This window comes from Pectinophora gossypiella, chromosome 6, assembly GCF_024362695.1.
Source record: "Pectinophora gossypiella chromosome 6, ilPecGoss1.1, whole genome shotgun sequence".
In the NCBI taxonomy this organism is placed as follows: Eukaryota; Metazoa; Arthropoda; class Insecta; order Lepidoptera; family Gelechiidae; genus Pectinophora; species Pectinophora gossypiella.
Window position 1 is genome coordinate 9199188 of NC_065409.1, and position 25580 is coordinate 9224767.

Genomic DNA, 25580 nt, shown 5'->3' on the forward strand with positions numbered 1-25580 from the left:
TAAATAGCGTTGAGTGCTCCTTATTACAACGAAGATGTGTCATCAATTAGCTCATTGCTGTAAAGAACCTTCATGGCCCAGAATTGAGTGTAGCACTACCATCATGTTTGTGTATTTAAAGTGCTGTATGTTATTAGTAGGTTCAAGAAAGTTAGAATACCAACGGTCAAACATCGAAATGTGGTCAGTGAGTAAATAGTAAAAGTAACTAAACGCAATTATATTGAAAGATTATGTAATTATCATGTAACTAAAATTCTCTAGCGACCGTACTACAGCCGCACAAGTTAAAATGGAATAACAGAAAATATTTCAAAAACTCAAATCACTGTCGTTACATATACTTTATATTCTTCATAAAAATTATCTACACACAAGACTTTAATATAAAAACAAATCGAGTTTCTCAAATATAACTAATATAAAGTATTTAAGATCGCCGCTCGCGGTCGGTCGCGGCTCCGGGGCGGGCGGGCCGTCGGTATAATGTACAACAACGGTCTTAACGGCCCGCCGCCCGCCGCCGCGCCGCCGGGCCGCCCTACACTAACGTCACTAGCGTACACCGCGCACCCGAGACAAATAAATTAATCAAACGAATCATCGAACGAAAAGCCAGGGGAAGAGGTCCGATGTGGACCAACAATAAAATAATAACGAGTCCGGCCGGCGGGGCCGCGGCGACGTCGGTCCGACGAGCACTATATTACACTGTCCCCCCGCCGCTGGCAGGGCGCTAGGTGGCGGGCGGCGGCGCGGGCGGAGGCGCGGCGGCGCCCGCGCCCGCCGCCGCAGCGCCCGCGCCGCCCGCGCCCGTCGCACCGCCCCCGGCCCCCGCGCCACCCGCACCCGCCGCGCCGCCTGCGCCCGCCGCCGCGTCTTCTTCCTCCTCTTCTTCGGGATCAAACTTCAGCATGAGCTGTTTGAACTGCAACAGAAAAACTTACATGTAAATCTTGTAACAGATCTCAAAACGTGGTTACGAGAGACACGCGGCTCGATATGCCTGGGTAATGTAGCCTTGCGAGCCAAACGGAACACTATGACCGGCGTAACAGTTACACCATAGAATTCAAAGTCAAATGACTGGAATCTGTATATATTTACTCACAACCTTTTTCACAGCTAATTCTGATTGGGTGGCCAAAGCCACAAGTCCTAAGACAGACATGATAAATCGCACGATGACAGGTGATTAGCCCATCGCATATATTATAACGACACTTCATAGTAAAAACATCACAATTCCCAATTGAAACAAAAGCCAAAGTCACCTCGAGGTAGTCATCGACGAGCCTCCGGCGGCCGCGCTCGTCGAGCTCATCGTCATCGTCGGGTTCCTTCAGCTGCGCGATGGTCGCCTTGGGCTCGAAGATGGGCGCGTGCCGCCGCGATATCGCCTTCTCGTACACCTTCGCGGCTTCCGACGGTGAGTACTGGTTGATTTTCCTGTGGGGAAGTGTAATCTTTTAAGAAAGAAGTTGCTAGAAGCGATCCTAACTCTGCATGCGAAAGCGGGGTAAAGCTACTTTCACTTTTCTGTTGTCTAATGTGTCTTTTAGAATGATTAGCATGTCCCTATATAATTCTAAAAAGATATATTCTATAACGCTTGGTGGCCTATGTTTAGTTGGCGGCTTTACTCAATGCAAGACGGAAAATTTAAGTGTCGCCTGGCTAATGACAAAATGTCGGGATTTTTGTCTGCATGATTGTTTTCATAGTCCGCGTAGTATTGCGGGCTGTCGGCCTGTCGGTACCTCTGGTGGAATTATTTCCAAAGATTCCTGGCCACGTTCGGTTGACCGATAATTAAAAACTCTCGGCATGTCATGGGAGTAATCCACAGAGATTGCAAAAAAACGTGGAAATCTATTGTTCGACCAGGGGATAAAAAATAAAAAAACTTACGCGTCAGTGAAGCCGTAGAGTTGCTTGAGGTGTTGCTTCAGCACGAGCAGCAGCAAACACCCGCGCGCCTGCCGCATGGCGGTGCGCAGCGGCATCGTGCACGCCGGCAGCTGCGCCACCAGCGTCTCCGCCTCCTCGTCATCTTCTTCCTCGTCTAGCGGTTCCTTCTCCTCACTGATTGGCTTGTTTAGACCCTATACATAAAAAAAAAATACTTTTAATTCAGGCGATGCTCATAATAATTGTTAGTTTCGTACGAATTCCACTCGTGCGAACCACGAATGTGCGTACACGGACACGTACGAATGACGTGAATGTGCGTATACGTACATGTTCGTACTGTTTTATCTACCAATACTTTTAGAATGCCAGAGAACCTTGATGCGCAGAGTGAAATGCACCTCACACAGCGCTATGGGGAAGCAATGTGTAAAATTGCATAAAGACAAATACATAAAATATCTTTATCTACTTACTAAACAAAAAACAAATTAGTGATAATTTAATAAAAATTACCTCACGGAAATGCTGTAATAAATTCGATCCTGACGTGGAGATGATGATATCGATGTGATGTATAATAAAAAGTGGTTCATCTTGAACTTGATATGGAAAATATCCTAAATTATCTGCCAGGTACAACATTTGATCCAGGGGCGCAGTCTGCAAGAGCAAAACAGACAATTAGTTTTCAGTATTTGAAAATATTATGCGTTTTCTTTTATTATTATGACTATGTTTATGGGAAACTTACCGAAACATCATCGAACTGTTTAAGTAGCGACAGGACCAGTCCTCTCCGCTGTGGTCGCGTGTTTCTCAGTAATGAGTACAAAAACCCGTTGAGGGCAGTTGGTAAGTCATCTTGTTCTTTTTTCCTGTAACAAAATTACTTAATGAATGGCAAATCAATCTTGCACCAAGCCTGTATTATTAGTGCTGGTGTCTTAGTTAGTAATTAGTCGCGCTACGCCGTTCCGGCGACGTTTGTAGGATGGGTGTAAAAAGGCTTAAGTAAAAAGATTCCATACCTAAACCCTCTTATGATTCTGTTCTTGGAGCTGGTCTGTAGTATCTTCTGGAGCTGGTAGGAGAGCTTGATTCCGGGCTGGGCCTTCATGTGGATGAACCCGGGGTACTTCTTGTCGATCTCCTGCAGGTTCTTGTCCGCCGTGTGTGACACTGTTACCTCCGTGTCCGTGCTCATCGCTATCAGGTACGGAACGATCTGCAACCACAAATACCAGTATGAAGAATCTCAAATCTAGTAGTCAAGGAGTCCAAATTAACCAAGGAGACCAAATTGGAGTTGTCCTTAGAAAGGGTTTAGTACGATGTACTCTGAACCAGCGTGCGTGTACGGAACGATTGATGAATGTGGAGGAAGCAAGAGAAGTTTGTCAGGATCGAAGCAAATGGAATTCTATAGTCTCTGTTTACCCGGCGGGAAATAGGCGTGAGTTGATGCATGTATGTTTGTAGTCAAAGAGTCGCTGAGATGAATCTCTACAAGTCTATTCTATTTTGTATATTGCTTGTTGAGTGAGATATAAATTCGTAATCGACAAAAAAGAAAGTTGTCATTGTTTCTGAACAGCAACAGTCCAGTTAAGAACCAAAAGTATGATTATATCGTCGTAACTAACTAGTGACGTGTCGTCCCCGGGAATATTCCCATTTTGGGAACATTCGGCAGTATAGACCTTTATTAGATTTTAGGTAGATAGGATCAAAGTCCCAGAGATAACAATTTTGAAAATAATTATTTCTTATTTTTTTTAACAGCAGGAAATCGCCACAATGGGAACATTCCCAGGAACGTCACATCACTGATCATTACCTGAACGGGGTGCACGAGCCCCTGCGCGAGCACGAGCTGCACCACCTTCATGGCGCTGGAGCGCACCACGGTGGTGCCGTGCAGCGACGCCGCGAGGATCTCCTTCAAATACAGCTGGATCACTGTCGACGCCATGCCAGAGGATACGTCGCCCATCTCCTTTAGGTTCTCGTGCTTTGAGCGTTTTGACCCTGTGGGGTTAAAGCATTGTTGGGGTGGAAAGTCAGATTGGCGGGAATCGATTGTATAAAAGCTGGATCTTTCAAATAAAGATTTGACCTTTTTGATCTAGGTTCCAGCTTAGGTAAGCTGACCCTATGAAAATCACATCTAGGAACACGAGAAAAGAGACTTCGAGACCTCACCTCGTAAGTAGTGAGATCCGGTTTTTGACATACGACAATAAAAGAAGAACTTGACTGCGATACGGGTTTAACAAAAAGCTCGGTGAGGTGTGGTAATTAGTTTATCTTGCGATGGATGTAACTCTGCCTACCTCATTGAGATATAATAGTGACCTTCTGTTATTAATTAGCTCTTCTGGATAGTGTCGGTCAGAATAGAAATAAATTCTTTAACTAAAAACCGTACGTTGATTCTCTTCTCTTCAAATATTTTGTTGATCTTAAAATATTTGATGTTCATGTCAGAGGCAATTCTAAATATTATCTTATTCTAAGTAATTCTAAGTTTCACTTACATTCCTTATCCTGGCGGATCATCCTTTGTTCCTCTTCTTGCAGATACATCTCAATATTCCTTAGCACGTCCGCCTTCATCTCAACAGGCGCCAGTTCTGACGTCAGCAGTTGATGGTAGAACTCCTTCAGTTCAGGCCGCAACATGAACTCGTAGTGCCGTACGCACACCGACCCCAAAGCCTTGAGTGTATGCGACACAAAATCCTCGTCTTCTAGACCCACGAAGAACATCAGCGTATTGTATACTTGCTCCTTTATGTCGCTCTGTGAAAGAAGTTACCAATGTGAATTTGTGATTTTGTGTAAAATGTACATCTGTTGATGTTGTTTTGGTGGCATTCCAAGACACATTTAGCTTGCCATACTGCAAGGACAATATAGGTTAAATAAATATCGAACATATAAGTTAAGTTCACGCTTTTACAGATCATCTCAAACAAAACTTCTTCACTTTGTGAGAGAGTATTGTATTGTAAAGACGTGCTGAGGCGCGCGAGTTGCAAACGAACTAAATGAACACCTTCCGTCAAGGACGGTGATACGTCCCTGGGAAATAATTCGATTCGCGCGAGTGGCGAAATCGCAACGTTTGTAACGAGGCTTGTTCTCCAGAAGTTACTAATATAGAAGTTGCATACATACCGGCAGTCCCTCGATGACCTGAGCATCAGTGAAGTCAAAGTAACGTAGGAGCAGTCCGACGATGAACAGAGCGCGCCTGAAGTACGGCCGCGAGTGCAACGTCCGCGTCATCTCTGGGTTGCGCTGCCAACTGTGCTTCCACTGGAGTAAGACACCTGTAGCATAAGAGGTTTTCTATATTAAAAGTATTTCGTAGGGTACAATTAAAACGATTCATTCATTTGATATCGAAAACCATCACCCATATACAATTATTTGTACTATTACATACTAGTTTGCCATTTTGATATCAAACCTTTAGACCTCGTATAACAAATATCTGTAAAAAGTGTCCGCGGCGTATCTTGTCACAAGCGACGGCGTGTTACGACACTGTACAACCGATATTGCACTTTTAATATAACATCTTAATTTGAGGGAACGAACTTATACTATCTACCTAACTTAATGTACATGTATTTACAACACGTTTCGGACGCGTTTTTTAGAAAACTCCATAGCGAATGTGAGTATTTGTTTATAGGATGTCAATGTGTCAAGTGTGTTAAACCTGATATTTTATTTTTGTTTTGGCATGACGCGATTTGCGTATTGTCATAAGTGTTGTGTGAGAAGACAGTGTGTAGATACTTTAAAATATCTTACAACTGTTAGTTTTATTTAGTGGTGTTGTAATTCATAATGTAATAGAGACAGAACTCAATTTATTTTAAAGAACTTTAACCTCGCTAATATAATTGCTTTGCCCAAGAGAGCGAGCATCTACTAACCATGGTACTTATTGAATACGTCTCGAATAAGCCGGTAGTTGTGCGTTAGCGTGTTGACGATGGCTGCGAGGCAGGCGATACACGAGGCGATGACCAGCTGGCCCCGCTGGAGGATCAGCTTGACCGCGTCCTCCTCTAACTGTGCTAGGAACACCTCGCTCGGATGCTCCATCAATGGCACTACTAACTCTAACGTTGAAGCCACCGTCGACATTATTTGTTGCTCGTATTGATTCTGAAATAAATAATACATGTCAGTTTTGGATGTACCTTTATTTCTTCAAGGCCAAAATATATTACTAATAATGATACTGATTCCGGTACACACGATCTAAGTTTATTTTAAGTTACACCTGTCATTTTCTTATAAGCCCAAAAAGAAAGAGACGGGTAATCGACATGTATAAAATTTATGGAACACACCTTAATTATAGGCAAAAATTAAAAAAAAAAAAAAACTTCCAGAATTATATATTGGCCAATAACCGGACAGGATTAAGGTGATAGCACACGTCCAACGCATTGCATATATGAGCGAGATGCCTATTTTATTCGCCCGGGTTTTTCATTCATTTTAAAATAAAATTAACAGTTGTCAATTATCCGCCCTGTCCTTTTAGGCGAATAAGAAAATGATAATATGTATAAAATAATAAAATTCTAGAATACATCTAATAAACAAAGGATTAGACATGTTTCATAACTACCTGATGGTAGTGTCAGCAGATTCTATTCTTCCTCGCTATTTTAAACTGTGCTAAGTTCATTATGGGATATTATTATATATATAAAAAAAATAGTAAGTGAGGAAATAGAAACATGAATACTTACTTGACATTTCAAACTCAGATACGGTTGCAGCGTTAGCGCGTGATTTACTAATAATTGTGGTCTGATTTTTGCAAATAAATGTAGCGTGGAAAGACACGCTAAGATGCGCTGAGACGAACCGGTTCCTACAGAAAAAAATATATAAATTATGAAACAAATATTCTATAATAATCTATTGACATAATGTCAGTAGGTATGCACCCACTATGTATGTAGGTATGGAGGAGCTCGGTGGCGCAGCGGTAAACGCGCTCGGTCTGCGATTGTTGAAGTTAAGCAACTTTCGCAAAGGCCGGTCATAGGATGGGTGACCACAAAAAAAAAGTTTCCATCTCGAGCTCCTCCGTGCTTCGGAAGGCACGTTAAGCCGTTGGTCCCGGCTGCATTAGCAGTCGTTATTAACCATCAATCCGCACTGGGCCCGCGTGATGGTTTAAGGCCCGATCTCCCTATCCATCCAGAGGGAAGGCCCGTGCCCCAGCAGTGGGGACGTTAATGGGCTGATGATGATTATGCACCCACTGTGCCCTGAAACCTGCACGTGGGAGAATTTGATAAGCGCTTCCGCCCGCGCTATTGCCATGGCAGCATTTTGGGCTGATAAATTATAAATTACGTTGTTCGACTTGTCATCGACACGAAAGAAGATGTAGGTGCGTGATGACAGTTTAAAAACTGGTAAAAATAAGTTGATATTACTCCAGACACCTCTACCAACCACCTTTAGAGAGCTATGTGTGAGGTATACCCTCTCCATGGCGACACAAATCTCCAGATGAAAAGTCCTGTGGTGGGATGTATTCTCTATATTTTTACGATGAAAATATACAATGCAGTAGGCTAGTTTACAACTAATCAATTCAATTACTTTTTACTAAACGTCAAATGTCAAATTACATGGAATTTGTACGAAAAGGCACGTTGTGACGTCATAGAAAAACCTGATAAAATGTGACTTATTATTACGGTTTTCTTGATTAAAATTCATAAATAAGTAAAAAAGAAAAATGAAAATGAATCAGAATTCGTAATTTATCTTGAACCTAGTACACAACCAAATTCGGTTTAATTTAAAAATAACTAAAACTTACCGTCCGTATTAGATTCTTCCAGCTGAAGCAAATTCTCAATAAGACAGTCCACAATTTGCTGACATGCTACTAATAAAGATTTAGGCGGTTGATAAATAATTTTAGTTGAATCATCCTTGTCCTCCTTAGGTTTGAATAACTGTAAAAGGAGTAACAAAATTAATATAAAATAATACTTCAAAATTCTAGTTCCAAAGGTGCTAAGAGTGATTTATAGAACAAAAACTTCACTTCTATAATAAGCTCGGTGAGGTGTGGGTGGGTCCTTAATTCATTGCGACGGATGTACTTCTGACTACCCCAATTGTGATTTAGTCATTCTATAATAACCCTCTCTGTATCTCACATAGAAAAAAATATTGAGCTTCAAAACTTACACTATGCAGTAGTTGTTGAAACCATTCGAGGCCGATGTCTCTCGAGGATATGACAACATCAGTAATGTTGAGAACCTTCCTGGTGAGCGGGTCGGCGGCGGCGGCCGTCATATCGAGCGTGCCAGGCCGCGCCGTGTTCGGACACGGGCTGAACCACATGTTCTGAAACACCTCCATCACCAACTTCCTTATACCCTCCTCGTCGTTCACTCTCCTAATCATCTTCACGCAAATCTCAGGGATTTTTGGGAACTCGGGACACTCTATACATATGTCTTTCAGAATTTTTATCACACGTTTACGGACCGATACGCCGGTATCCTGTAAGAAATTAATATTTTGTTATGAAACGAAAATGTTATATTGATAAGTTGAAAATGAAACATGCTACAACCTAGCACAGAATGTTGGAAACAACGAGTAAGTAAACTTACAGGGATAGTATTGACTCACCAATATTCTGTTGGAAAGCATTCCATAATACTTGTCGATAAGCTCCGGACGGCTGAGCACGAACTTCCCTACGAGGTCGACCGCGGCCTCGCGCACGGCCGTTGACTGGTCGAGGAACGACCGATTCACACCTATCTGCATGTCAGGCCGCGCCAACACACTAGGGTCCGCTTCCACAATCATCGCCAGACACTTCATAGCCTTGGTCCGTATAGCTATAGTATTCTCACACAGTATCACCAGAATCTTTCTCAGATATTTATCGAAGCTCTGAGAGAACGACCTCTTGGAGGCCAAGTATTGCGAGATCAGCTCCGCCCCGCTGTAGTCTATGTACGACTGCATTACTTGTACTTGAGCGCCGCCCTTGTACCTGAACGGTCGGATCTTTTCCAAGAAGAAAGATTTTCTTCGTTCGACAGTCTTGAATTTCTCTGCGGACATGATGGCGCTGCTGACGTGCTTCTTGTCAGATTTGGATTCCTTCTCACCATCGCTGTCCTCGTCGGGCTCGGATTCTTCTTCGCTACTATCGTCTTTGTGTCGCTTCTTGGATTTGTTTTTAGACCGCTTCGTCGGCGAAGAGCTCTTGGGCTGAACGATCAAGTCCCGGTACCACTGGGTTATATAGAAGTGCCGCGCACAGCTCCACGCCTGATCCTTCTGCCCGTTAATTGCGAGGTAGTCCAAGAGCACACGCTGCAAGAATTCCGTTCTCTCCTCGTCTTCATCAAGACCCGACGTAACGCTCTGATAGGAGAAAGTTGTAGTTAGAAAAGTTTTAGTTCTTGGAACCTATTGTGATGGATACATTAACGGTTACTGACTGCGGTACAAACAATAAAAAATGTGCAAGTAAACATTTCCCAAAACCGAATATTTAGTGTACGCACCGAATATGTGTGGCTTTACTGAATACCTAGTCCCAAGGGTGTGTATCATAAGTAGGGTAAAGAGAATTTTAGAACAACCAGTGAGTACAACTGACCTGTGTGACACCGCCCTCCTTCTCTTCCTCGGCGCGGATGTCCCGCACCACAGCGTCCATGGTGGACAGCTTAGCGCGCGACGTCACGCTGTCGCGTCGCAGCCGCGCCGCCACCAGGCCCAGGTACTCCAACGACGCCACCCGCACTGACATCTCCATTGATTTATCTGACATGTACTTGACCTGTCGAACGAGAGGTTTACAAAATTCGCGGCTTAATTTAATTTCTGTTCTATAAATCGCTTTATGTCAATTTCCTGTAACTTTAATTTATAGCGGTTATATTGAGTTGAAAGTTACAAGTTTCTGTAATGGACTGTTTGATTCACCAACAAAAATCAAGCTACTTTTATCCCTCACTGCAGAAGGCAATGAAAACTGTACTTTAAAATGTATATGTCGAAAGCAGAAATGTGAAGATAGGCATTGTGAATACTATAAAAATAGCAAGTACTTTTACACATAATGTAAACGGCAACGCTTCAAAATGTTCATAGGAAAAAGTGTATTATGTACTAACCAGCATAGTCCCCAGTAGACTGAGCAGCAGTTCAGTAGCAGGCCACTCTGGCTTATTGACGGTGGTGAGGAGGTCGTGTACGAAGTTCTCGAACAGCGGTCGGAAGTCCACGTCCTCAGACCGCGTGCGACACTTGTTCAGAAATGACGTCAGAAATGTACCGCCCACACTGATTGCTGCTTCGTACTTAGATATCATCATCAGATCTTTATCTACGTGCTGGAAAGAATATTTACATTATTTTAACAAGCTTTCATTTCACATACATATATAGCCGGTTTTCCAGACAATGGATATTGGATTTTAAAAGGACACTGGGCCTTACTGGGTGTTAGTGATATCGTAACGAATACTGAGGGGGATGGATGATTCAGACCATGATTCTGAGTTAATATGAATGGAATTTTCCGTCGCAAAATTTTTCTTTTATTTTTGTTTTTAAATTATTTTCAATTCTATACTTTTGTTTTTTTTTCTGTGCTTTTTACTCAGAATCATGCTCTGAATCATTGCGCTCAGTATTCGTTACGATGTCACTAACACCCTGTATAGAACATTTGTTCGTTGGTTTTCTTGTAAGGACATTGGTACGAATAAGTTTTGGAGCATCCGGTATGCTTTGAATGTTCTAAACTTAATCAAATACCCAATAGAACAATTTAATTTAAGAAATGTGCACTTACTTTCTTGTTATCTACATCGTGCACTTTATCTTTGTCCTGTGTTTTGCACAAAGTCTCTGGCAGGGTGACGACACACTGCACCAGTTGCAGTACTAACGCCGTTAACATCTGAATGTGCTGGTCCGAGTTGAGTTGGAACGAGCGCAAGTTGTGTTTGGAGCTCGGTATACGCGCGATCGATGCCAGTATATCTTCCAGTAACAGACGTCGATGCTGCTCGTATTTTGTGAATATCTGAAAGGGTTTACAATATTGATACACTTAATTTCTCTTTTAAGTTTAGTCATTATAACAGACGCATAAAATAGATCGCCGAATAGTCAAGAATTGGGTAGTTTTCTAGGTGAAAGATAAATTATGTCAAAAAACGTTTTTTTCTTTCTATTTAACTTATTTATGAATAAAGAAATTGTCTTATTTTAATAAAGAAAAATGTAATAGTAAGTGCGACATTTTGTCACGTTTTACTATGACGTCACAGGTAGCTTTTTCATACAAATTCCATAGTAATTTCGTGTTTTGACGTTAGTAAAAAGTAAACGATTTGACTAGTTGGAAACTACCCTATTCCAGAGACAAGTAAAACCGAGAGCAGCAGCGAATGCTCATGATGGAGGTAAAGATCTAATTTGATTCGATGACACAGCGAAGTATGTACTTTTCCCGCCAGATTTACTCATCTCTAAAAACATCTAAGCACTTTTTAGTTACTACCAAAACTTCAGATAATTAAAACACATAATATCGGATTCGTACCGTGTTAATATCAGGGATGTGAGACTGCCCTCCTCTACCCTCGGCTCTCCTATTATGTGTTTTAATTATGATAATAACAGGGTAAACCTCAAACAATGTATAAGACTTCACATACCGTGGTTACCAGCTTCAAAGCCGCCAGCTGGAGTTCACTGACGTTTTCCACGAAGAAGGGAGACACGCCGACAGTGGAGGCGTGCAGTACGGTAGTGTCAGTGAGGTGATGAGCGGCCAACAGCTCTGCCAGTAGTGTGACGCATTCGTGTGCTTGAGTGTACAAATCACGCACGGCTTTCGTTGAGCCGCCACAACGCCGCGTTGCGTTGCCTGCGCCACCGCCGCGACGCTTGCGCCCATCCACTGCGCAATGACAAATAAATATGAATATCAAAGAAAGTTTGCGTATACTGATTTAACATAGGGACATATGATTGGTGTGTTGTTGAATTGCTTTTATGTAACTGATTTCAATAAAATTTGAGACAATTTATTTTCTTTTTGCTTCCTTATAAAATGAACTGGTTTTTTATGATAGATATATTTTACATATACCTAAAGGGTATATGGTACATAAATACATAGCAGGAAACATACAAAATGCCTTACCTTTCTTTTTCGAAGTAGACTGGATACTGTAGACAGGGTCGTAAACGCAATAAATAGTATTGTTGAGTTGGAATTTTATGAACATAATGATCCTATCTATAACATCCTCTAGGAATACACGTTTGGGCATATTCGGGGAAGTCATTATGTACAGAGATGTCAAACAAGCGTCCGAGGCGCACATGACCCGTTCCAATGCAGATTCAATCCAGATCTGCCGCATTTCTTCACTGTCATCCTGTGAAGTATTTATAACTTGTTAATAAAATTTTGATATATCTGACTTTGTTTATTACAGTTTAGGGTTTAAAGAGGGTGCTTCACATTGATGCAATAGGGTATTTGACTGGGTCAAAGATAAATTATAATATAGAAATAGAAGCCAGTCTTGATCAAAAATCAATCTCATTTTACTTTTCGACTTATTTTAGAATTTTATTTATGAATTAAGTAACAATGAGTACGACGTTTGACCGCTTTTATTGATGACGTCACAGGACAGTATTTCCATACAAACTCCAAAGAAAATTTTCGTTTCGACGTTTCGTAAAAAGTATCTCATTTGACTAGGTTGTCAAGTAGCTAATTCATCTAAAAAGAAATGTTGCAGTTTGACATTTGCACATATAAAAGTGCGCAAAGTCAACAAATGTCATTAGACCCCCTGTTCTAACCATCGCCTGAGGACAATACATTACAGAGGGGTTAAAATGGCCACATCAAGGCAATTCATCTAAGAAAGCAATATTGCAATTTGACATTTGCGCATATAAAAATAAGTGCGCAATGCAAACAAATGCCAAATAGCAATATTGCTTTCTTAGATGAATTGCTTCGATGTGGCCATTTTAACCCCCCAGATAACATTGTTTTCCACTTTCACACATTTAGTTGAAATAGTAAAAACACTTACATAGTAATACAGAAAGTACTTACAGGATCACCAACAAGAGACATTTTTTCAGCAGCTCTTATATTCTTCTCCAACAAGTTAAGCAGTCGAACTAATCTGTCGAAGGGAATGGACCCCATAGCACCTAAGGTCTTGAGCTTGGCAGCTTCTGAACATAGCTCTTGCAGCTGGTAGCGCGGAAGCAACAACTCTTCTGGAATATCTGATCCTTCTGAAAAGTCATTTAATACAAATGAAGCATAATTTATTTAGTGTACTTTTATTGATAAGTGATGAGTATATCTGAGCGTAAGCACCGCTTAGGTAGCGACAGAGATGATGGGGTTATTTTGTCTACCTTTGTCAAGTTAAAATAATGATAAAGGTAGACAAAGTGGAATATGATGCCCCACCCTCGCGTCTAAGTAAGACGCGGTAAAGCGTTAGATCTCAGAACGTTATCGTTGCGATGACAGGTCAAATTCAAAAGGATTATGATATGCCATCGACATGACGACGAAAAAGATTACAGGTTAAGGGATTCTTATGATATGCCATGAGAAATATTTCAACAAAATGTACCCGCGGCGAGCACACCGCGGCCTTGCCGTTGACACCGTCATGGGTTTTCATCATTCATAAAATGTAAAAAATACATACATACACATACATAAACTCACGCCTATTTCCCACTGGGTTAAGCAGAGACTATAGAATTCCATTTGCTTCGATCCTGACACACTTCTCTTGCTTCCTCCACATTCATCAATTGCTTCATACACGCACGCCGATGTAAAAAATAATCGCGGCGAAATTGCGGCGTGCTCGCCGCGAGCACACAGTGATATCGTGGCAACGTAACAGGCCCTTAATCTGTTACACTGTTACTTACCCATTTCGTCAGTTATAATCACGTCATCGTCAATAGTTTCAAATACCGTCTCAATAAGTTTGTTGAACCGTTGGTATGTGTTTGTCTCCATTAGCTCATCTACCGAGAGCATTTCTAATACAGGTACTAATCTCTTTTCAACCTTTCTTAGTTTCGGCCGCACTGTAATAAAATGATTATAAGTTGGTACTTTATTATAAATAAACTGCAATAAACATTACTACGATACCTAATTATGGAAAAATTCTAAAGGATTTTATATGGCTTAATTACCAATTGTAGCCTCTGCTTCCTCTTTTCTACTGGCTTCCTCATGCTTCCTCTTAACTGCCTCCCAGTTCTTTTCTCTGGCGATATCTATTGCTTCCCGCTCCTTATCCACGGGTGGTGCCGAACTATTGGACTTTGTCTTCAATGGTAAATTGTCGTCGGAATCTGATTCAATTGTACTGTTCTTCCTTGACCTTTCATCACCAGTAAAGTCATGCTTTTTCAATATTCCCTCCTAAGGAAATGTTAAGTATTTATGAATATAATTATAATAAAGTGGAACTGAAGCTGATGTTGTTAAAAAATTTAAGGCACTTGAAATTCTGCCTGAAACTTACCGATAAACGCCCAATTTTGACAACTGGAAATCTGTTGTTTACAATATTGGTACTCTTGGAGGGATCTTGTTTTTCTTGTGTTGTGCTTTGCGCTTGCGGCGCGTATGGGGCGCCCATTGACGGTTGAGGCACTTGTGGTTCTTGACGCAGCGGCGATGGCGCTACACTTGCTTGGGCTGGGGACTGACCTGTCACCACATTGCCATCTATATACAATAAACATTTCTTGTAGTAATCCTACAAAATACACAAAATTATATGAAGTAACAAACTCTGTAGACATAGTTACCTGGTTGAAAAGCCTTATCCTGAGATTGCATGAGTCTTTGTTGGTCGGTGTTCCTTGGTGACATTGAAAGAGGGTCTTTTTCCTCAGCTAAGTTTGTATTAAAAGTTCTATTATCTTGCATTAGGTTATTGTAGAAACCACCATTCTGAGGGTTGGAACAAGACGAGTTTGAGACAGGACTTGTATAAACATTTGAGGAATTGCCACTGCTCCATAGAGGTGAGACATTATTTTGGGCAGTAATGTTAACTTGACTGCCCGGTCTGGCTTGAGATGGAGGAGAGCCCATGTTCACATGAGGGGAAGACTGGCAAGGCGGAGCCAGGATCTGCTGGTTTGGAATGGAGCCAGAATGAACAGCAGTGCCGTGAGAAGACGGACTTGAGTGGACAGTGTTGTGTGATGTGTAATTGAATGTTGTGGATGATGGAGACATTCCATTAAATTTTGAGGTATTTAAATGATTGCCCCAATGATTTCTCTGGTTCTGATTTTCAAAAACATTTGGATTTACACTTAAAATTGCTTTTAATAATTCAGGTGTAGATTGTTGGGGTGCTGGGCTGACAGCATTTGGTATGCTTTCATCTTTCAGGTCTCTGAAAAAAATGTTATGGGGTAAGAAATATGTTATTGAGGTATTTGTGAGGTTGTTAATTAAAAAAATATACATACATATGCTGAACAGAAGTTTGCATGAGAGATTGTAGCAGCAAGGAAACCAAGTTGTCATCACGAGTTGCAAGCAGAATAGCTGCCTCTTCAGCAACTCTCGGGTGAAACAATTGTGATTTGTTATTTAATGTGGATGGTAAAGGTGTCGGAAGTGGTAACACTGGTAATACTGCAAAAGAATTAAATAATAAGTAGGTACATTTTTTTGATATGTTATATATTAGCAAGGCTCGGTTGACCGAGTCATGGGAGCAAGCTGCAGATGCTGCTAAAGAACATGAGGAGTGGAAATCTGTTATTCGAGCCCTACATCCCAACAGGGGATATAGGGATTAGAAGAAGATATATTGTCTAATTTATATTTGAAAAGGCACAAAAGGAAAACTAATAATGGTTTTTGTAATGACTTGCCTGGTTTAATGTACAAGCCTGACAAAAACAACTCTATGTATTTTACATTATACTGTACAATTATTTAAAATATTACATAAAAATTATATCTTTGTCAATCATGGTAGCATAGCACAGTTGTTAGCTCACCTAACCAAAAACTGACAAATAATGCCCAATGGAAAAAACCATCAATTTTGGCTGTATGAAATTGTGTTTTAAAAATATAAAAATACACATGGGTGGAGTGAAGATATCAGGTGTATAGGTCCCAGTTTTAGTTTTTACTTGTACCTCAAAAACTGTAAACAATATATTTACAATTACTTCTACATATATTTCCTATAAATTAAGCCTTTGAAAAACTTTTTATATGTTTATCCATTCTTGAGAAACATATATTGTTACTTCAATATTGTTTTCAGCCATCCTAATTTTATTTTTTTTTATGATCTAGACGACATCCTGAAAATTTTGGATCTTGCGGCATTCATATTCAATCCCATGGGATCTAAAATTTGTGATCTCGAGTTGGGATTGCATTTCCAAGCAGATATCCTAACAAGTAATTAAAAGTTATTAAAATAATGAATAAATGGGTGTCTCTTTACAAGAAATGTGTTTTTTTTGTCAACATTATTAACTATATTGCAAAAATCATATAACATTTAGGTTAGTACCTATACATATTTAATATCATTGGTTAGAAAGGATTGTATGACATGCTCAGGAATATGAATAGCTGAATGCAGCATAAACATATTATGTTTTTTATTCACTCCCACTTCAGCATAGAAGTGAAAAACCACAGAATGTTAACATATAAAATAACACATAACAATAAATAATTGATTATACCTAATGATATCTTTTCGTGTTGTCAAAAATATGGAGTGCAAAATTATAATAAATCCCATTTACTACCATGAATTACTTATTTTGGTATTTTTCTTATAAAAAAAAGTCGAGAATGACAATTTTTAGCTTCTTAATTTTTTTTAAAGCATATACTAGGGCTGGGATGCAAACATCAAGCATTGTCATCAATGAAGCTAAGTAAGATATTATTTTCACATAATAGGAAATTATGTTACCAATTAACCACAGAATGCATGTCTACATAAATAAATGATAAAAGTAGTATTCACTGAGCTGCACCACCCAACATGTAAGGCATGAGGCAGAACATACATACAAGTAAAATTTAAAAAAGTTCCACCTAACCTAACTATGTATAGGATAAAACTTTAAAGCATATGTTTTGATTATTTAGCCTATTGGGTATAATCCATAAAATGCTTCATTATTAAGTACCTATGTATGTAATACAGCTTGTGATGTAACTGATATAGCATAGTTGTTAGCCAATCATACTGACTGTCTTACTGGCATTAAATATTTTTTAAATAAATATACATAATAATTATTTACATTACATAATTAGTACAGAAACCAAAAACATGTAGTAATAAATATCTGAGAAATTATTTAAACTCCTTTTTTACCAAAACAAATATTTTCAAACAAGAATTGTAGTGGTACCAACATCACATATTTTGTAATGACATTAAGTGGAAACTTTCTAACAAGGAAGGGTAGAATTGTTTCAATAAGATGGGTTTATCAATAAACTTTGATGGGCCAGCCTATTACATTAATGAAATACAAGATTCAGATCTAATATGCGAACATGCCATGTAATACACCGTTTCATTGGTTGGTCGTAATGTAGAGCTACAAAAAACCATAAAAAAATACTTACGATCTGTCAAGCTGGCGACTCCTGCTAAGGTAGTAATCGGGACGCTAGGAATATCCCTCTCATTCATCTTGACTATTGGTTTGTGCTTAAGGTTAATTTATCATCCCAGGTTCGCTAAAAACCAAAAAGAAAGTCTTTGCTGTTGTACTGTGACACACACTGCTATGGATGTTTGCGTAGCCGCCGATTCCATTATCATTTTACTTCTCACATACGTAACACCAACACACTTTAACTAGCATTTGACTGTGCGATTTCACTATTACTAATAAATTTCACTAATAAATAAGTAACAACAAATCGAAAGATTGTTGTGAAAATGGGGCAGCCGTCAATTTGATGCTTTGTTGTGCGTTGTGCATCAAAACGAAGGTCAGCGCATCTGAGCGACACTCCCAGTAAAAAGATCGGTAAACAGTTTAAACCACTGTAATTTATGTTCACTTGTAGGATACGACAGATACTCACTAAAACATTGTTAACTATTTTATCAAAATATTCAGGACAAATCAAACATAATCCCACATCGTAATCAAGAAATTGTGGATTTTAGAGTCGGTGTTGCCATTATTAATTTTATACCTTTTGTCTATGGTCAATCAAACATTTAGTGAGCAGTGTGGCCATGTTTCAATAAAATAACAATTATTTATATATACTTTGTTGAGTATTTTATTTACATTTGTTACATCTGTGACCCTGTTTGAATATTATTTGAAGAATAATAACAATTACTTGCGCTGCCGTAGTACTTAATGTAAATAGAATCAGCGCCTTTGCTGCTTTTTCCGAAAGTTGGTTTTTTTTTTGTGTGGATGGGGCTATTTTTACTACTAGTTTCAATCAACGGGTGTGTTATGTGTTTTTCAACGATTCAACGGCTTTCTTTCCCTGATTTCATGTCCATGGGCTAGTGGATATCTTATTCTTATTGTAAAATATTTATGACAACAGCAATGGATACTACGTTAATGTCAAAGTGACTGCGGACGAGCGTACAATTTTTTTTTTTTTTTGGTTTGGTTTTCCCCGAAGGGTAAGGCAAAGGGAACTATGCCCATACAGCCATGTCTGACGTATTTTTTTTCTTGATGATTAATGAAATGATGAAAGGTGATGATGATGAAACCTAAGCCCCCACCCTCGGAGTAGACTCCTACTCCGAACCCCAAACGAATTAACTCAAAAGTCCGCATAAACTTTTGAGTTATGAAGCGGCTTCCTGACACGAAGCGAAAATAGGCAGATACACTTTGTTTATTGAATACTCCAATATAATAACACTCGCGAATGTCTTCCGACTAACTTAATGCGATCATTAACCACAAAACACCACTTCGTATTAATTATTTAGATTATTCAATGAAGAAAGCAACTGTCCCGTTCCCGCCTCCCGCCAAAAAGCCCGAGCGTACAAATTGGTACAAATCATGAGCATGACCAATGACAAACGGCGCTGTTTTCTTTGTGTTTTTCAATATGTGATCGAAGGTTTTGTGCCTTTAAATTTTAAAACCTGCCTGGAAGTACAGTGCCTTGTCCGCTAAATACTATGTCATTGCGTGATACGTGCGTGCGTGACATATGATTATTGTGTTGACCTATGTCAAAAAGGACAAATAGTACTTTAGTTGATAATTGCAAATCTAGCGGTTTAATACAGTAAATTGCCGGTTGCCTGCTGCAACGACACCGCTGCACAACGAATAAAATCACAGATTGAAGATAAACCGGTTCACATACAACTGTCAGCGCCTGAGCCATGAAGCCGCATTCCAGCTTAGATTCCGCTACGTGGTACCTCAAGTACTTTGCTTTGCCCTTAACTGTTGGCGCAATAACAATGTATAAAATATTGGATTGTTTTTCTAACAGAAAAAGAAGAGTTGCATTGCAAGGAAAGGTTGGTTAAAGGTGTACCTAACTTATTTTTACATATTATCATCTCTTTTCATTAAGTACAAAGTTATGGAAGTTTCCTTCCAGAAATTTTCTTTCCTTCCAGTACTTACTACATCTTTACCCAGCAGGGTACAAACCCCGTTTGATTGATAAAATAATTGTAATGTAACTGAAATGTTATAGTCATTAAAATACATTCATTATAAATTACTAGTTGATGTTTTCTACTAAACAGGTGGTGGTTATAACTGGAGCCAGTTCTGGTATTGGAGAAGCATTGGCGCATGCTCTCTATGAACAGGGGAGTAAAGTTGTTCTGGCAGCTCGCAGAGAAGGAGAACTCAATAGAGTAAAACAAGACCTGATTGCCAAGAAGCTGGTATGACTAAGTTTTTTATTGAAATTACTCAAATTATTTGCAATAAAGTGTTTTATTATTATTTATTATTTGACTTTTTGAGTTAATTTTTGATTGTATATCTTTCAATTCATCAATCCTGCTGATCAAATGCATTCTTTAGTAATTTCCATTGTATTCATATCACAAGTTATACTAAATTAATATTAGTAAATAACACTATCTTTAGCATTACATTTTTGCCTGATAGTGAAAACAAAATGTACATTAATGACATTTTATTGCAAGAGAGATGTTTTATCTAGAAGTTGGAATATGAATGTTTTGTTGTAAATTCAGGATCTGCCTGTAGAAGAGCCTGTTGTGTTGCCACTGGATTTGGCCGATCTGGACCAAGTGGAGAACTTTGTGCAAAAGGTCTATGAGATTTGTGGACATATTGATATATTAATCAATAATGGAGGCATTACACACCGTGGAGCTATTGTTCATACCAAGCTTGAAGTTGATCAACAAATAATGTGTGTCAATTACTTTGGCACGGTTGCATTGACAAAAGGTAATATTTTAAAGCTATTCATTTGTTGATTACTATAAAAACTTTGCTTTTATTATTAATGTATATTCATTGTTTTTTGAATTTCAGCAATTTTGCCAAAGATGGTTGAAAGACAATCAGGACATATTGCATTTGTAAGTTCAGTACAAGGGCTGATTGCAATCCCAGGGCGTTCAGCATATGCTGCAGCCAAGCATGCAATGCAAGCATTTGCAGATTCCTTACGAGCTGAAATGCATCAGCATAATATTAATGTGACTGTTATAAGTCCAGGATATGTGAAAACTGCTATTTCTCTCAATGCTCTTACTGGAACTGGAGATAAGCATGGAGGTAATTTTTACAAGTTTCAGTTCATTTATAGATTCAAAAAATAATCCTTATTTTTACAAGACTTGCACACTAGTATATTAAGCCATATATTAATATTTAGCCTATTACAAAAACCCAATGTAGGGTACTCTTCGTATGCCTAGATATAAAAAGGTAAAAAAAAATATCACTGCTGCATCCTCATATCAAATGTTTTTGTTTTCAGTTATGGATCCCAGCACTGCAGCTGGATTATCTCCAGAGTATTGTGCTGTCAAGATCATGGATTCAATAGTCAACAAAGAAAAGGAAATAATTATCAGTCAATTTATGCCCAAATTAGCAGTTTTTGTGAGACGGTCTATGCCATCATTTTACTTTTGGTATATGGCCCGCAGGGCTACTAAATCACCCATTTATTAAATTTTGATCCTTATCTTGGTATATAATTGTTGGACTTTATACCAAACAATATTAAGGTATTTATTTTGTTAATGGTGTAAGTTGTTACAATTTATGTTATTTTTGCAAATCAAACTACCTATAAGGAAGTCTAAGAAATAGGTGATGTTAAACATTGTTTTAATTGGGATAAGAACAACTTTTTATACAATGGCTTTGTTATTAATTTATTGATTTTTTATTTAGGTATCTATAAGTCCTAGAATTGAAATAAATACAAGGTGTTAAATAAATAAACCAATGTGCTTATTTTCTAGGTATTACATTTTATTTATTGCATGACAACAGTTTAATGTATAATTCAATGATCCCTGTCACTACTCATGTAACAGAATCTTTAACAAGTTGTTATCACACTCAATTAACTAAAAGCATCCTTATAATATAAAGAAAATTATCTTTTGTACAGGCTTGTCTATCTAGTTAACTACCAATAATATATATAATTAACAATTTTTACAATGACTGCATCCTACAACAAATAATTATATGGTATTAAACTCCTGATACCAGAACAATGCATTAGTGAGCACTAAATGTTAGTTCATTCTAAGTTTACCCTTTTTCACAACTGAGAATCTACTTGATCCTAATTTAAGCATAATGGCATAATATTTGCTTTGTGAAAACTACAATCATTTGAATGTTTGATATAGTCTCCATAAGCAAATGGCAGCTGCAGCTATGGACACTGTGTTATGTAATATAATTTTTCTTCTATTATCTTTACGAATGAGTACAACAGGGGAAGCAGATGTGAGGTCACTGAGTACTGGAAGTGTTGCTAAATGCCGTCTGTCTTTCTCCTCTTGATATTTACAGCAAGGGTCCCACTGCCAGGACAAGGTGTAGCAGCCTGCACATAGGACTGATACCACACCAAATGGTGTACATGCTAAAGAACTCCAAGTTAAGCCTGGAATAAAAACAACTGCAATAAAACATTTTATATTGTTTAACAGGATATAACATTAATTAAGTTGTTAATTAGGTACTTGTATTTTCTTTTTAATCCATTAAGTTAGTTATAATGTAGCTTTGATATTGAATATTGATAAAAATGTAGGAATTGACACAAAAAGTTTAAAGGTCACCAAATGGCGTAGAAAAATAAATACGTAGAGCAATAAATAAGGAGTAATACCTGAAGCGATGCTGCACAGTCCACTATAGACGGAAACTTTATGCAAGAGGTTTCCTACGTAAATCCACCGAGCAGTCTCTTCTCCGAGGGGCTCTGGTTCTATTACTATAACACTCACGCCGGCCTCAAGTGCTCTTTCCAATTCCATTTCAAATTTAATATGAGCATTTTCACTGTCGTAAACTTCTCTGATGATCGCAACACTGGATGGTTTGAGATCGCTGGAAAACAAAGTCCACTGTAGATAAGTGAATCAAAAACTTCCTTTGACTGGAGTGTATAAGGCATTACTTTCTTCCTATCTAGTTTATAACAATTTGTATTGTGTAAGAACACAAAAAAAATACGATAAAATTTCACATCACTTCTATTTACAAACCTGTCACTTTCATCACCCGCCATCTTAACTATAGACAATTATTTTATTTTCTTCTTATTTGAAAGAAACAAGGAGGCAAAAGAACAACAGTAATAAACAGCCAAATGTAACGTCCATACCATATCGATTAACACTTACACAAGAACGACCCAGAATATTTACTTGAGTATTCCGTGGACTAGTTACCTATGTGATCCCGAAATTAATTGCTGTTAATGGCGAATTGTAGACAATTAATTATCGCGAATTTTTAGAAATTAAGGAAAATGAGGCCATGGTACTATGAAATGAAGTCAAAAAGAACAAAAAAGATGACATAATAATTGTTTATGGTTAAGGCTTTTCGGCGGGAAACGGGAACGGGACAGTTGCTTTCTTCATTGAGTAATCTAAATAATTAATACGAAGTGGTGTTTTGTGGTTAATGATCGCATTAAGTTAGTCGGAAGACATTTGCGAGTGTTATTATATTGGAGTATTCAATAAACAAAGTGTATCTGCCTATTTTCGCTTCGAGCCGGGAAGCCGCTTCATAACTCAAAAGTTTATGCGGACTTTTGAGTTAATTCGTTTGGGGTTCGGAGTAGGAGTCTACTCCGAGGGTGGGGGCTTAGGTTTCATCATCATCACCTTTCATCATTTCATTAATCATCAAGAAAACAAAATACGTCAGACATGGCTGTATGGGCATAGTTCCCTTTGCCTTACCCTTCGGGGAAAAACAAAAAAAAAAAAAATGTTTATGGTTAATTTTTAATTCACGTTCGTGGTCCCTTTTGGGGTAGACAGCAGTTCACTTACAGAATAATTTGTGCCACCGATGGTACCTATGATAAAATTTAATAACAGGAAAGTAAATATTTGTAGACAGGAGTACTTATGAACTGATACACTTTAGCGTTCCTTTTACGTTAGCTTGACCTTAGATCAAGTGTCATAAATAAAATCTTTAGGCCTAAATCTTGATTAAATAGATCTTGCTTTTTAATTCTAAATCATAGTGCTTAGGAGGCAGGCAGTTTGGATTCCAGCACAGGCGGCACGGATTCAGCTACGCGCGCGGCGCGAATTATAACGAGGGCTTTGACTAGTATACGCAGCGAATACTATTTACATGGACAAACCTCATACTGCTATCGTGCTGGAAATGCTAGTACCATACTATATATACCATACTATAAATATGATACCAATATTACAGGTTAAAACTTAGCCAGGACTCGCAGGTTTCCACACAATATCACGGGTGATGCAAAATGTGTGATTGAAAGGTTTTGTTTTTTCTATCAATAATGGCCCACCATCATTGATATGTTAAATTCCCCTTTCCATTCTCTTTCATTGAGGGGAGCTGTGCTTGGAAATAATAATATACCCTACTTAATCTAGGTACCTATGTTTAAGGAAGGAATTTTAACCTATTTGTGGAGGTACATCCATACATCCAAGATAAACTCAATACTCATACGTAGTGAGCCGTATCGCCTTCTAAAATTATTTAAAGGTCGAGCCAAATGATGATAATCCTCTATAACAAATTCCACACCCAGAAATATAAGTACCTGCTTATAAAATACCTATATAATAACCTACCACTTGCCTAAGGCAGAATGATAGACCTTTACAGAAAATTGAAATTCATTATAATTCATTGTTTTTCCTGTTCTGACGGCTCATGTGCCCAATGATTATGTATGGTACTTACCTATTATCTTCTTCGCGAGGTCAAAAATACTTAGTCAAATGAGCACGGTATGTAGTTTAGATCAGTAACGAACACGAACCACATTTAATTCTGACCCTATTTTTACTGTGATTGTAGACTATAATATGTATTATTATCTTACAATGTAGTAGTATAATAATTCTACTGCATCTATAAATATATATTACTCTTCAAGTCTTAGCTAGGATCTTAGTTAATAAATAAAATATTCTCTTTTCCCTCCAAATCCGCAATTGGCAGATCGTCAACGAATGACGATCATTTCGTAACGGTACATACCTAACTTATTAGTTTTTGAACAGTATTTTACCACCATTAGAATTATAAGCGCGAAAAAATTCTGTAGGTACCAAAGCTAATCCCTTGTCAAACAGGAACATTCCGGAACATTTTAATTTTCGAACCATTGGTCACGTGTTTCTTCTTAACGCTTTCCACATCTTGCGAATAATTATGAAGTAAAAAAGAACAATTATTAAAAAATAGATAGCGAGAAAATTATGATTTCTGAAGTAAGGTAGAAAATGTAGAAAAAGGAACAAAATGGGTCATATCTCCTAAACCGTAAATAATCGCTGAACATACAGGGAGTGTTTCTGGTAGCCAAAATGAGCCCCTTTATCTAATTTTTCATTTTGAACGTGAACTTCTGGGCAGGCATCCTGTATATAATACTTATTTGTTTCAAATTAAATCTCCATCTCTCTGTCAGTAGATAGATACACCAAGTATAGTGGGTAGGTGAGAATATACTTAGGTAAGATGAGCCAATCTGATCTTATCGGGTAATAATAGTCAATACAGTGAGCTATGTGTGTATTCCTTTCTTCTTTGGGCGGATTTCTATTAAGTACGGATTAAATCTTGTAGGGAAACCCCGAGTACCTATGGGTTGTTGAACACGTTTCTCCTCATGCTCGTGGTAAGCATTCTTCTTCTATCGTGTGGGTTGTGAGATGGATGACCGACCTCATCAACCGGTGTCAGGGTTATGATTGAGCCGCCAAAGGCCTCTGACATGGCTCATTCATGTCAGAGGCCTTTGGCGGCTCAATCATATA

General features: G+C 38.6%; 3 protein-coding genes across 3 annotated transcripts; 1 reads left to right on the forward strand and 2 right to left on the reverse strand.

Annotated features, from left to right (window-relative positions):
- Window positions 1-46: 46 nt before the first annotated feature.
- Window positions 47-18242, reverse strand: LOC126367647 (nipped-B-like protein A). Its single transcript, XM_050011273.1, has 28 exons — window positions 18146-18242; window positions 17678-17791; window positions 15526-15694; window positions 14851-15449; window positions 14562-14767; window positions 14227-14458; window positions 13954-14115; window positions 13106-13293; window positions 12170-12407; window positions 11679-11923; window positions 10808-11041; window positions 10125-10343; window positions 9605-9787; window positions 8617-9366; window positions 8164-8484; window positions 7787-7925; window positions 6696-6820; window positions 5865-6099; window positions 5095-5249; window positions 4452-4716; window positions 3752-3942; window positions 2943-3139; window positions 2666-2789; window positions 2428-2574; window positions 1912-2105; window positions 1275-1449; window positions 799-928; window positions 47-57 (listed from the first exon to the last, which is right to left on the reverse strand). The coding sequence occupies exons 2-28, from the start codon at window positions 17742-17744 to the stop codon at window positions 47-49; spliced, it is 5901 nt and encodes a 1966-aa protein (XP_049867230.1). The 5' UTR covers window positions 17745-17791; window positions 18146-18242.
- A 966-nt stretch (window positions 18243-19208) lies between these two features.
- Window positions 19209-21526, forward strand: LOC126367425 (dehydrogenase/reductase SDR family protein 7-like). Its single transcript, XM_050010928.1, has 5 exons — window positions 19209-19580; window positions 19815-19958; window positions 20277-20496; window positions 20584-20829; window positions 21035-21526. The coding sequence occupies exons 1-5, from the start codon at window positions 19440-19442 to the stop codon at window positions 21229-21231; spliced, it is 948 nt and encodes a 315-aa protein (XP_049866885.1). The 5' UTR covers window positions 19209-19439; the 3' UTR covers window positions 21232-21526.
- Window positions 21517-22856, reverse strand: LOC126367427 (transmembrane protein 11-A, mitochondrial). The gene is made up of 3 exons (XM_050010930.1): window positions 22794-22856; window positions 22415-22635; window positions 21517-22186 (listed from the first exon to the last, which is right to left on the reverse strand). The coding sequence occupies exons 1-3, from the start codon at window positions 22814-22816 to the stop codon at window positions 21906-21908; spliced, it is 525 nt and encodes a 174-aa protein (XP_049866887.1). The 5' UTR covers window positions 22817-22856; the 3' UTR covers window positions 21517-21905.
- Window positions 22857-25580: the final 2724 nt, after the last annotated feature.